The following is a 13,288-nucleotide window of genomic DNA, read 5'->3' on the forward strand; positions in this document are numbered from 1 at the left end:
TGGCTTCCCACTCCAGATCCCTACTGTTCATTCCTCATAGCCTGATACACTAGGAGGACCTTATAGGCCCTGTTCCTTCAGCAACGTTACCAGCATGTCCCAGAAGCTGCGGCGCCCCAGCTTGTTTGTGGGTGTCACTGGCTCTCCAGAGCTTGGTGAAGGTGCAGAGGTGAAGTGCAGGGGTGGAGGACAGCTTCTGCCAGGCCCCGCACTGGCCAAGGCCAGGCCCTTGGTCTCTGACATGGTCCTCCTTAGGCCTCCTGGGGAGACAAAACAAATCAGACTCTGCAGAGCCTCCCCCTGCAAAGCTGCTGGGTACCCCACTGTGTCTGGCCAGAGCCTGGCTGGACAGAAGGGAAAGAGCCATCAGTAACATCCAGCAAAGTGGATTCAGTCTTGGGGAACAGACAGACCTTTAAATATCTCTCCAACACCAACGTCTATGATGCTTCTTCTCCAAGACACCACATGGGAGAGCAGCTTCCTCCTTCTCTGCCCACCCAACCAGATTTCCCCCAGCACAGCCAAACTCCTGCAGGCAAGGCAGGAGGAGCAAGGCGGGGTGGAGGCTCAAGGTGGCCATCCTGGCCAGGCTCTCACCCGCAGCGCTCAGGTCCTCCAGGTCTGCAGCACTCAGGGGGCAGGAGGCTTCCACGCACAGCGGGGCTGGCAGCACGAGGAACTCCATGACGGCGTCGCAGAGCGCGTGACGCAGGGCCCCGCGCAGCTTCTCCGCCAGCTGCAGCAGGCTGATGTTGCCCTTCTCCCAGATATCCAGGCGCACCCGCACGCAAGGTTCTGTGGGGAAAGGGCAGTTCTGCATGGCTCTTCAACCCTGCCTTCACCAGCCCTCCCAGGTGCCCCAGGGCATGTGGAGGCTGCAGGCAATGGCAGCCGTGGCCAGCTCCCCACCTGAAGGCAGGGGCTCAGTCCCTGGCTGGTGCCTGCTGACGGCTGTCAGGCTTTCAAAATCGCTGTCCTGCAGCAGGCCCACGATGGGTGAGGGGGAAGGCAGCTTCAGAGGGTCAGGCCTCTCCCCGTGGGGCAGCAAGGTGGGGCTGCCGTGCTCATCCACGAATGTCAGTGCAATGCACGCGATTCCTGCGGGGCAGAATCCGAGACAGCCTCCATCAACACAGCACCAAGTACAGCCCCACGGTGCCTGCCTACACCTTGCCAGCTGGCACCATCATGTCACCAGTTGAGTTGCACGGTGTCACGTGGCAGGCAGGGCCCACAGGAGGGGAGGCAGCCAGGGGAGCAGAGGCTAGCTGTGCCTGTGGGGAGCCAGGATAAGAAGCATGTTTGGCACAGGGTGTCCCCATCATTCCAAGAATCTCTCTCCTGTAGAGTCACAGCAGATTTCACCTTGGCCTGCAGGAGCTTCCTGGGTTGTCCAGCACCACATGCAAGAGGAAAGTATCTCCATTTGCACCAGGAGAGCCTTTATGCAGATTGATCCAGGATGGGGCTCACCATTCCTGTCCTCTTAAGAGACAGACTACAGGGCCCAGATACTCTTCAGCAGCCCCCTCCAGGCTGTGAAGGATGTATAATCCCTGCAGATAGGACACCTTGTTGCAGATTACACTCACAGGCCCCTCCTCACTGTACACCTGAACAAGATCTAGTGCCTTCCCCATGCACTCCAACCAGGCAGGACTGGGGATAAGGCAGGCTCACACCCAGGACTAGCCTGGAGTCACTGCAGATAAAAATTCAGACCCTGCCTGTTGGCTAAGCAGCACAGTCTCCATCATTCCCTGTGAAGCATACGCTCTGCAGCAACCTTTCCTCCAAGGCACAGCAGACACAAGGGAGAGTGCACTGGGATGGAGAGAGATGCTCACAAAGGAGAGAGGTTCAAATCAGAGGGCAGCTCATGTGCATCTGCACTGAGGAAAGGAAACTACACCTAGGAGCAACCCCCACAGAGCCTCTTGCTGCAGCAGGGCAGCTCTCCAGGACATGGGTGTCAATACAGAGTAGGAAATCTGCCCCACATGACAGTGAATATGAGCTCTACCAACCAGACTTCCTCTGTTAAAGCAGTAAAGGGCACAAACTCCTCAACAGTCTGGCTTGGCAGTCGGCCCCAGGCCCACCAAAATGGCTGAATGATCATGTGGTAATTATAGACCATTCCCCTTTTCTTCTCCTGGATAAATTCCCACACTCAGCCTCTTCAGCCTCTGGCACATTTCCCCACTAGATCCATTCCTGTACCTCTGCTCTGCTTCAGTCTGTCTGAGCTGAGGACATGAGAACAACTGACCGCAATTCAAGCAGGCCAGGTCAGCAGCCTGCCCCTGCCCAATGAGCAGAAAGGCTCTCCTCCATGTCACAGGGAACAAGGTTTCCAGGAGCATGGAGAAGCTCAAATCAAACCACTAAATCACAGGTTAAAAAAAAAAACCAAACAGCTAAGAAGCTCAAAATCTGAGTTCTGGAGCTATAGAATGAGATACATCAGCAAGAGCTGCCAAGGGTCTTACTGCCTGGTGCACTGGCGGTGGGGTGCTGGAGAACTGTTATCTGTGGGGGACTCTGAGCCCCCTCTGACCCAGGCTCACTGGATTACAAAGCACACATCTAATAGTGCCTGGCCACTCCAGCCCTTTGCTAAGCAAGGGAACACCTCACACCAGGACACAGCCACTGGGAGAGTGATGATGCTACACACCCTGGAGCACCAATGATATTTGAAACATCAGGACCCCCATCTTCCTCAGGGAAGAGATGCCTGTTTGGACCTGCGGGAAAAAAGATGCAGGACTTTGGAGTTCACTGCTTGCAAGCTAACAGGGCAGCACATGGACCCTCAGCAGCTGGGAATCACTGAGCTGCCACCTCAGGGCAACAGGTTCTGTTTGTTCCTTTATCCAGCCAGCAAGAAACAGGGCTCAGCTAAACAGACATACACACACAAACACACAGAGGAATCAGAGCTGAAGCCACAACACAAGGAAAACAAGAACAGCTGGGACCAGAGAGCTGCATGGGAACAGGAGATGGAGTAATACTTGGAGCCACAGGTGCTACCTTGGAAGTGAGAGAGTGGAAAGAGGTGCTGCACAAGGTCCGACATGGTACCTACATAACAGAAGAACATTCAAACAGTGCACAAGGCACACAAGACACTCAACGGCCTGGTGACAGACCACACAGCCTGGACAAAACATGACACGACAACCTGCTGCAGGGTGGGCCCTATACAATCACCTCTCCAGAAGTCTAGAGAAAAAAGCAAGGACATGGCCCACACAGCCCATGCTCAGTTACACACACCCAGATTTCCCTCTGCAGCAAGGCTTCTGCCACAACTGCTCCCACCTCCAGCCCCATGGAGTCTCTGTGCCCCACACTGAGGTCTCACTGTGTCTAGAGCTGCTTCCTGCAGCAATAGGTCAAGTGTAGCAAGTTGCTCTGTGGGAGGCCGTAGTCTGCTGTGCCACACATGCAGAGGCGTGCGGTCCCTCACCTCACCCACCTTGCAGCCATGGAGGAACACGTTCCCCCAGCACTGACCCTCCTCAGTCACTCACAGCTCTTCAGCATGGAAACACCTCCCCAACACACAGCCCCATACCCTGTTTCAGAAGAAGTGAGCACAATACCTTTTCCACCAGTGCCTTGGCCACCCGGCTTGTTGTACAAATAGAGATCCTGGTCAGGGATGCTCCCGTTGTGGTTGAAGTAGTGCTAAGGAGAACAAGGAAGAACACCGACAAAGATTAGAGAACTTGCCTTAACTGGAAAGAGGCTTGTGTATATGCAGAGCTCATTTCCAAACCTGTAGAATCAAATCCAGATCTACTCAAAACACTTGCTAACACAGCCTTCACAACTGCTGGGGTGAAGGAACATCTCACAGTTCATACAGAGTTATGTGGCACTACGCATCTGTCTTTACTATGGCCCTGCTAAGGAGTGGGTAGCTGCTTCCAAATTTTTATTAATCCTGATGTTTCAGTCCTTTAGATCTGAAGGAGCCATGTAAGCAGCCAAGTTCAGCTTTGAAAGGGGGTCTTCTCCCATGCTCCTGGGAGATGACTGTGGACACAAGCTTTGCAGTTGCTGCTTTTTGCACAGCAACTGCCTGTCATGAAGGCATGGCCTGTCTGGACTAATCAGGATGTGCTCAGTCCTGTAAAACTCCCCCAGGCCTCAGGAGTTAGTGTCAGTTTCTCCCTAACCCTCCATCAATGCCAGAGCTGGCAACGTGGTGTCTGAGCTGCCCCAACAAATGCCCCCAGCAGCAGCTAGAAGCTGGGCAGACTTCTGTGCCAGCCCCAGCCCTGCTCACCTTGAAGTGGTGCTCCACGTTGCTGTCAGTGTACTTGGGGGTGTGCAGGAAGATGAGCAGGTTCTGGCGCAGGTAATAGGCCACGGCGTGCAGCCAGGGCAGCGCTGAGGGCGGCAGGGAGAACTGCAGGACCTCGGTGGGCGGCGTCCCGGGGGGCTGGATAAACTGCACACAGGAGCCTTTAAAACCCAGCTGGGACTAGCAGCCTGGGACTCTAATACTGATAAAAGTGATGTCAGTTGGCTCTGCAAAGGGAGAAGTGTGGTAGGCAGAAGCCTAGACAGAGCCCTGAGACAGATCATGGAATATCCTGAATTAGAAGGGACCACAAGGACCAAAGTTCAACTCCTGGCCCTGCCCAGGACAGCCCCAAGATGCAGGCAGACATTCATTCCAAGGTGTGGGAAGGAGGGCACAGGGAAGTCCTGTCGTGCTACAAACCCAGCAGAGGGAATCTTCCAGCTACCCTGGCACCCACACAGTATATACCTCAGTGAACGCTAGCCTGACCAAGCACTGGAGTAGGGAACAGATGTAGCAAACTGCCCTGGTCTTCCCTGGGGCAGGAGCAGCTGAGACAGGTCAAAATGTAGGACAGTGCCCTGGCATGAAGAGAGCAGATTAGCCAGTGAGGTACCTCCACATCTGCTGGGGTCAGCTTGCAGTTCCGCACCAGCATGACAGTGATGATATCCAGGGTGGCCTCATCCAGGCGTCTGCGCAGCACCTTCACCAGTTCGTCTGTGATCTCAGGCCCTGACAAGTGAGCAGAGGTAAAAGCAGCTTTTTGACCCCATCCAGTAAGAATGACTACAACCACCTTCTCCCTCCCTGTTCAGGATGTACCATCCTCACACTCACTTCCTACAGGAAACCTGACTTTCCCCACCATCAATTTCTTCAGACATATTTTTCTACAGGTTTATGATCATAGAAGACTGCTGGTGCAGTAGGCAAAGACAAATGCACTCCTGCACAGGGTCTGCAGGAGGTTTCATTGTGGGCTATGGATCCTTTCTGTATATTTTCACCTATATAGAACAGAGAGCAGCTCTGGGCTAAGGAAGAGCTATTTGCTCAGGAGTGAGAATCCTCTCTTCAAGCAAAGAGGGCAGGGAGCAGAGCTTTGTTACTCTGCTTTACATCAGCACAATTCTGCTGCCAGGTGCTCTAACACATACCTGCTGGGGCAACACCATGGACCATCAACTGGATATGTCTGTCTATCTGTCCCACAGGGCGGGCAGAGTCCACACTACGGCATGAGGCAGTGTCCAGAGAGGAACGAGAAACCTGGAGAAATAAAAACAGCCATGTGGAAGTAGTTTCTAATGAATTCTAGATCCATCATTGTCCCAGGCTGTCAGCAGGATCAGGCAGATGCCACTCACTGCTGCCCCACTCTCCACATCTACAGTGTAAGGTTTACCCCATATAAAATCCAGGTTGCTGGAACTACTGAGCTGCCTCCATTCCTGTGACCATGAGCACCCATGTCCCCTGGCAGAGAGCAGCAGACTCACCATTAGATCCTCAGTGTAAATGGGCTCCTGGCTGCGTGTCAGTGCCAGCGAGCGAGATGATGCACTAAGGCTGCTCTCTGCTTCCCACACCTTCCCACTGTGGGTGGTTTCAGTCAGCCTGAATACAGAAAGACATGTCAGCCTTCATTCCCAAATATGACAGCATCATACATCCACAGAAGATTCACATCTTCTTTGCTCTCCCCTGCACACTTTGTGTGCAGTCCTTAGACTTTGGGGAGTCCTTAGAATATGGACTTTGTGGAGAAACTGCACTCTGGCCCCCTCAAAAAAGCCATCATTTGTCCTCCTATGTAAAGGCTTAGCACAGGGAGAGCAGGATGGGCCTTGCTTGATGTGACCGACTCATCAGAAATCAGATCTTTGCTGTTTGGCTCACAGCATGGTCCCTGAGGCTGGGCAGACATTTTCTGTCCCAAGGAGCTCTCAGTCTGCTGTAACACACATAGCAAGGCCAACAAGTCACGCTGGCTTCTTACCGGAGGTAGAAAACAGATTTAGTGGCACGTTCCTGGTAGACAAACATATTCTTCCTGTTCACCACAGAGAAGGCGTTGAGCACCGAGCGAAGTGCCTGGATAGCTGTGGGCAATGTGGGACATTAGCTATCCCACATACCCTTCTCTGGAGTGCCAATCCAGCCAGCAGCTGGACTCCTGACACGCCGAACGGGAGGAACCTGGGCTCTACGTACCTCGTGAGACCCCCATGTTGGGGCCCATCTTGAGGCGTGAATGCACGTGGATGAGGGTGCTCCACACCACTCCACAAGCAAAGTGCCCTGGCATGAACTGCATGGTGGCAGCCAGGTAGTCCCGGGGCTGGTAGCTCTCCTCTACAGAATAATCTGTAAAGAATATAGGACATAGCTGGGGCCACAGCACGGAAGTTAACATCGTCTTAGGCATCTCTGTAGCACTACAGCTGAGGCATGGCTAAGGGAATATCCATACCATCCGTGGGCATCACACGCTGCCTGTATGAAGTATAGGGTGTTTCACTCTTCCAGATGTCCTCCTCACTTTCTGCCACCAGTAATGAGTTGCAGATGTGGCTGTCATGCAGGTCCTGCAGCAGCAAGCGCTGCAAAGGACGAGAAAAGATTGGTTCTGTTGCTTGCACAGCCACAAGAAGACAGCAAGAAATGTTTAGGGACAGACTGAGTCCCTTCTCCTGTGAGCCCCCCAGGCTGGGACTCCACCAGCTGAACTAGCTCCCCAGGTCCTCTGAGCTGAGCCCAGACTAGACAGAGGTCCCTTCTGATCTAAGCCATCTGATCACTGGCAGCTCTGTTATGCCCTCTTAAGATTTATTACCTGATTGACAACTCTGCAGATTTCACTGATCTTCTTCACCACCACCTGGTTGAGACTCTGGCACTCCCCTGGCTGCTCCTCTTCAGTCTCTGCTGATGCTGCCTTCTCCACACTCAGGCTGCTTTATGAATAAAAGGAGGATGGGGTCAGCAGGGCACCTGGACAGAGCCCATCACTGGATGCTGGGAGAGGGAACACAATGGGAAAGGATGGCAGTTTTCCCCTTATAGAGCACCAATTTGTCCTGCAACTTCCACCCACACTGGGCAGGGAGAAGATTCTGTCCAGAGATGAGTGAGTGGCAACAAGGTCACAGTGAAGAGAGGCAGCGGTCAGACAGGGGAGCCTCCTTACCGTGTGTGGTAATAGACCTCCACTCGGTCCTGATGGATTTTAATGATGAGCCAGAAATCCGGCATCAGGGGACACCTGGGCTCCTGGTCGCTCATTAATGCCTCCTCATACTCCGAGTCACTGCTTCCCCCATCATAACCTGCAATGCAGCCTCACTTCAGCCCTAGGCCTGGCAGAACACCTCCTCCCTGGGCAGGGCAGCCACTCACAAACCCTGCCCTCAGGGCTCACCCCAGCCCAGGCACAGAGACCCCCCACCTGTGTGTCACTATCAGTGCCACCACACGCTGTCATCCCCCCTGCCCTGGCAGACTCACCCAGATGGTCGGAGTCCATGCTGCCCTGGCTCGACACGAGGCTCTGCACACGGCTGGGACGCTGCCTGCTGGAGCCTGCAAGGAGAAGAGGGGTTTGACCATGAACGTACTTGCTAAGCCCCATCACATGCCCCATCTGCTGGAGAAACGTCATGCCACAGGACAACCAGGCTGTGCTGGCCACGGGGAGGCAGTGCTGGGGAATGGGGCTCTCACAGCCATTCTGAAGTCACCAGGAACTGCATGTCATCAGGGATATCAGTGCAGCAGCACAGCTGCTGTATCTTAGGTACTGTTAAGCACTGGATTTCCAGCACCCTTGCAAGGAAGAGACCAAAGTCCTGGGTACCAATGCAGGTATTTAGGGACAGGAACAGGAGTAGCAGTTATATTATGTATGTCACAGCCAGAATTAGCTTCTTCCCTTTAAAGTTTCTGATATTGAGCTACATCCTGCCCATGCCGCAGCTCCTACCTTCCCTGCCCTGTGTTACAGACTCAGACAGGCTTGCTGCAGATGGTGTCACCAGTGGTGATTTCTCACTGTTTCCCTTTTCAGAGGACGACGATGGCAATGACTGTATGGTTGTCTCTGGAACTGCCTCTTCCATGGAGTCCTGGCCTGGTGCTCTGCTTTGATCAAGTCTCAGCATATCTCCTGGAGCCTGCATAAAGCCAAAGTCACAAAAATGACCAGAAAAACAGGCACTGAAAAAAAAATCCCATCATCCCTCTACATTCTATTATCAGTGTCCCACAGCTTCTCATCAACAGATTGTTCAGCGCTCCTCACCTCATTCTGTGTGTGGCTGCCTCCACCTGCAGGGTTTCCTGTGTCCGGCACAATGCGTGTCTCACTCTCTGGCCACTCCCAGAGACCCTGGCCGCCTTCTGGGAGGACACAGCTTGTGTGGTGTGACAGCTCAGAGCCTTCTGCTTCTGTTTCACTGGTCCCCTCCTGGCCTAGGCCTGTCCTGGTGCCCCCTGCACCTGGCTGCTGCAAGCAGGGTGTCCCTGAAGGGTCTGGAGCAGTCCTCCTGGAGTGCAGGCGGCTGATGGAGATGTAGTGGTAGTCGTTGCCTTCTGCATTCAGCATGTAGCCTGGCAGAGCCATTCTTCTGAACTCCTGTAACACAGAGAAGAATAAGCATCGTGCTAGCAAAGCATGATGCTGCCTCAGGGCTTTCTCTTTACCTCCTTGAACTTCTCCAGAGAGTGCTCAGGCCCAAAGACAAACTGGAGCAGCACCACCTCGCTGTGGCAGCTGGGCCGGCCCTTGGAGTTATAGATGTGGGTGGCCACCCTGTGCAGGATGGAGGTGCTGATGACCTGCGAGTGACGCAGCGCTGACACAATCTCATCGTCCAGGAGCCAGCGAATCTGAGCAGAGCAAGGACACAGAGCAACATCCAGGTGACTTGTGTTTGCAAGCCTCCCCCAATTCTCACTCAAGCCCCAACAGGATGAAGGCAGCCTCCCCCATCACCCACATCCCTCATCTCCTGAATGTACTGAAGAAAAGGCCTTTAGAAGACAGCTCTGCCTGGCCCACCCCAACTGCAGCAAAAATTATCTCAGGGTAATCCCACACTCTTGGGAACCACAAGGTTAACAGCCAGCCTATGTGACACCAGTAAAAGCTAACAGTCAGTTCAGCTGACAGGATGCAGCTTGGAGCAGGCTAGGAAGCGTGGAACAGCAGTTAAGTGCTCTAGCTGGAAGCAGGGAGGCAAATCTGGCTTACCTCATTCATGGTGGCTTCAATAGCCTGCCTGTGCACTCCAGGGAGGTTGGACAGGGCAGGGTGCCTAGGAGAGAGGAGACAAAGAATCAACGAGTCCTTCTCATTTGTGCAGCTACCACAGTGCAGCTCCCAGGCAGTAAAAGGAAGCAGTGAGGGGCTTGCTACCCCCTGTGCCATACCTCTCATCTCCGGTGGACGGCAGCCGTTCCAGGTTGTGCATGATATCCTCATCCGAGCGGAAAGAGGACGGCTGCCCTGGAGAGCGCGTGAAGGACACGCTGCTCTCTGAGGTGCATCTGTCACAGGAGAGAGAGCAGCCTGAGCACTGGAGCCAGAGAGGATAAACAGAGACAGCAGGAAAGGGATCTCTAGGGAAAGTGAGCCTATCTAGGAAATATTTTAGTTTTCTTAAGGCTGTGACAGGCTCTGAAGAAGAATCCTAAGTCTCAGTACATGGAGATGAGCCAAGAAAGACTGTCTGGCTAGGGCAGGGAGAGGGTGGGTGACTGGGCCTCTCACCTGTTGTGGAGGATGTCTGTGTTCACAACTTCTATCTCCAGGGGCAGTGTCAACACAAAGATGTCCAGGGTCACGCAGAGGTCCCCCAAGTCAATGGTGTTCAAGCCCTGGCAGCTTTCCAGGCAGCCCAGAACTTCACCTGAGGAGAGATCACAAACCAAGGGACTCAAGCAACAAACATCTCTGCTTGCACACATACCCAGCCTGGTGGCAAGTACAGAGACTGCAAGAGGTGGCTGTCACACACACCTGGACAGGCTCAAGAAGGCCACCATCATCTTCCATGATCCTTTCAACCTTCCATGACCAATCCCACAGAAAGTGGGAGACCTGGTGAAAAAGCCCTTGTCTGATGATAGCAAACCCTGGGGGTTTACAGTGAAGGCTGGTCCAGGGAGATTGCTGTTTAAGACACAGTATGTTTGTTCCAGGGGCTGCTCACACAGCAGGGATCTGACAGAAGCCCTACCGCCATTTAATCCCCCAGCAAGACTTGTTCTTACCTAGACAAGTTGGCAGGGACTGCACGGGCATGGAGCTGTGCTGGCTACGCAGCTTCACTGAGCAGGTCAGGTGCACAAAGAGCGGGGGCATCTCCTGCTCCAGGAACTCCTGCTCATTGAGCGAGTCCCCTCCCAGCACGCTGAAGGAGTCGTCATCCTGGTTCACCGTGTTGGAGTCTGAGAGGGAATCTGTGTCTGGGAACTCGTGCTCCAGCTTCTCACGGTACTCCACCTCCAGCTCTGGGTCACTCTCTGTGGCAATGCAGCATCCAGACACAGTTCCTGTTGAAACAGGTTCCCTGTCAGCAAACCAGGTCCACATCTCCAGAGACCCGACCAGACACACCTAGCTCTGAAAGGCATCACCACATGGACAGACGTTTTCTTTTCCAAGACAGAGCAAGCAAATTTTACCTTCTTCAGCTGCCATTTCTGCCTCTGATCCCTCCATGTCCTCGCTGCCTTTCCTGTCTGCCTGATCCCGAGATGCCTCTTCCTGAGATGGAGAGAGAAAGGGCACATACTACAACCATTCCAGGCAATACATCAGGTAGTTGATGGGAGCTCCAGGGACTAAGTCTACTCATAGGTCTGCCAGCCCCAAATCCATATTTGACAGCAAGAAAAGATACTCCACAAGGATCAGGTGCCTGCCAGGACAATCCCATGCCTACCTCTTTCTTGGCTGATGGAGGGCAGTAGAAGAAATAGTGAGGATTTGATGGCACTGGCTTGAAATGTAAACTTCCAATTTCCAGGAATTTTTCCTAAAAGAGAAACCCCAAGTAAGAAGCAGACATTCTACTCTACCCCCTCCTGTTGAAGCCAGGTCAAGCTTGCACATTCCTCACCTGGATAATTTTATGCAAGTCTGGGTGTGCCTGGCAGGGCTGTCCAATTTCCAGCAGTGAGAGGGGAAATTCTGAACAGCAGCTGGTGCCCACACTGCTCTTTGGCTCCTCCGTGGGGCTGGCAATGTTATGGGAGTCCTGCTCACTGTAGTCTTCCATTTCAGCACTGACAGGATTGTGGACAGGTCAGACAGGCAGATCGAGAAACAAGACAAGTTTTACATGTTATCCATCCTGCCAGTATCCCACCTCCCCAAACCTCATCTGTGTCAACACAATGTGAACACCCACAACTCCACAGCCCAGCAGCCACCCATGTGCCCAGATGCTGTCCGAAGCCAGGCCTGAGGTAGTTTCACCACGCTGATCACTTTGCCATGTCTGTACGCCACACTACACACCCTGCCTGGGAAACACAGACACAGACTACAGGGACAGGCCTGCAGCAACCTGAACTACCAGCAGTCAGTCCAGGGCACCTCACAGCAAGAACCACCATGTCAGCACCCCTGTGTCTGGGCAGCAAAGCTCAGGCCCATGCCCACTCAGCAGTTCCGTGACAGAATTAGTCCCTAAAACTCAGGAAAAACAATCTAGGGAGTGGGATGTTGACTGGTCAAAGCACTCCCCTGGTACGCAAATTAGTGATGCAGGTGGCAGATCTGGGTGCAATGTGTTACAAGCTATATGTTCTCCACTAAAAGTTTATGCAACTTGCATTCAGATAAGTGATTCAAAATATCCCATAAACATCAACAACAAAAAGTGTTGCCACAGTTTTTCTTGGGGAAAGTAGCACTTGAAGTCACCTTAATTTTTAAACACTGGAAGTTCTTCAAAATCACAGTCTCACCTCAATGATTTACAGTATAAGATGCCATAGCACTGGAGATTCCCAACAAATGCTAGTGAATTCACATAAAGGAACTGTGCAGAGAACCTAAGTGTTTCTTTGACAGACACTAAGGCACAGCAGTTCTTTCTTCCTTAAGTTTTCAGAGGAGATACAAACCTCACAAATACCTTAAGGAACAGGACAGAAGTTTAGCATATTTCAATTCTGCCTTGGTGTTTCTCTTGTGCATTTTTTCAAGAGTTTTAATTTCAAAATTGACACTTTATATATTAGAAAAGGATAACAAAGCTGTCATTTACACCAGAATCAACAGCAAACCCAAATGAGTCAAGCAACAGGAGATGCATAATTTCTCCAGAAAAAAGTCTTGCAGGCTTGCAGACAAACTGCCCTCCAGCTCAGGCCAGATGGGACAGTAATGAGCCAAGACTACAAGAGAAATAAAGGATGCATGTCATCAGAGACTAAAAATAGAGGGTCCTGGTGGACACCATACCAGGTGGGTATCTCACTGTAAGTATCTGCTCCTCTGTGTGGCTCTGCCCTACAGCATTTCTTCTAGCAGGCACTAAAAGTTGCCTGAAAAAAGATTTGTCCTGGCACGATGCTAAGAACAGAAGAAAGACAGAGGTAGGTCCCTACCTTGACTCTGAGACCAAGACACCTCGTTCCCTAGAGGTCTGTTCCTCTTCCTGCTCTATGCTGCCCACTTGGAAGCTGGCTGCCTTGGAGTGTGTATGGAAATGCTGATGGCTCTCTCGGAATGAGCGCACGTGGCTGCACACCGTCAGCAGGAAGTTGGTGATATCAATCTCTTGGAGCAGCTCCTCGCAGTAGTCCATGGCAGTAAGCAGGTCCTGGGAGCTGATGTTGTGTGACTGCTGAAGGCTCTTGAACAGCCCTAGAGATAAACACAGTGCTTGAGCATTCCATGGCACCCCAGGGATGTGAGGCTGTGGGAGTCAGGCAGTGGCCACA

General features: G+C 52.7%; 1 protein-coding gene across 7 annotated transcripts in view; it reads right to left on the reverse strand.

Annotated features, from left to right (window-relative positions):
* Positions 1-13,288, reverse strand: part of SZT2 (SZT2 subunit of KICSTOR complex) — a 53,957-nt gene that overhangs the window by 14,762 nt on the left and 25,907 nt on the right. For 5 of the 7 annotated variants that reach the window (XM_038144250.1, XM_038144251.1, XM_038144247.1 and 2 more), the window contains 25 exons: positions 12,953-13,211; positions 11,455-11,620; positions 11,278-11,370; positions 11,018-11,099; positions 10,604-10,885; positions 10,101-10,239; positions 9,761-9,877; positions 9,582-9,645; positions 9,032-9,217; positions 8,631-8,963; positions 8,313-8,502; positions 7,838-7,912; positions 7,521-7,659; positions 7,167-7,287; positions 6,804-6,933; positions 6,545-6,697; positions 6,330-6,432; positions 5,830-5,947; positions 5,488-5,599; positions 4,944-5,062; positions 4,307-4,471; positions 3,618-3,702; positions 913-1,101; positions 601-798; positions 91-260 (listed from right to left, as the gene is read on the reverse strand). In XM_038144250.1, coding sequence (XP_038000178.1) covers positions 91-260; positions 601-798; positions 913-1,101; positions 3,618-3,702; positions 4,307-4,471; positions 4,944-5,062; positions 5,488-5,599; positions 5,830-5,947; positions 6,330-6,432; positions 6,545-6,697; positions 6,804-6,933; positions 7,167-7,287; positions 7,521-7,659; positions 7,838-7,912; positions 8,313-8,502; positions 8,631-8,963; positions 9,032-9,217; positions 9,582-9,645; positions 9,761-9,877; positions 10,101-10,239; positions 10,604-10,885; positions 11,018-11,099; positions 11,278-11,370; positions 11,455-11,620; positions 12,953-13,211 — 3,788 coding nt within the window. The remainder of the gene's footprint in view (positions 1-90; positions 261-600; positions 799-912; positions 1,102-3,617; positions 3,703-4,306; positions 4,472-4,943; positions 5,063-5,487; positions 5,600-5,829; positions 5,948-6,329; positions 6,433-6,544; positions 6,698-6,803; positions 6,934-7,166; positions 7,288-7,520; positions 7,660-7,837; positions 7,913-8,312; positions 8,503-8,630; positions 8,964-9,031; positions 9,218-9,581; positions 9,646-9,760; positions 9,878-10,100; positions 10,240-10,603; positions 10,886-11,017; positions 11,100-11,277; positions 11,371-11,454; positions 11,621-12,952; positions 13,212-13,288) is intronic. The other 2 variants (XM_038144254.1, XM_038144249.1) reach the window with 1 other exon arrangement.

This window comes from Motacilla alba, chromosome 8, assembly GCF_015832195.1.
Source record: "Motacilla alba alba isolate MOTALB_02 chromosome 8, Motacilla_alba_V1.0_pri, whole genome shotgun sequence".
Classification (NCBI taxonomy): domain Eukaryota; kingdom Metazoa; phylum Chordata; class Aves; order Passeriformes; family Motacillidae; genus Motacilla; species Motacilla alba.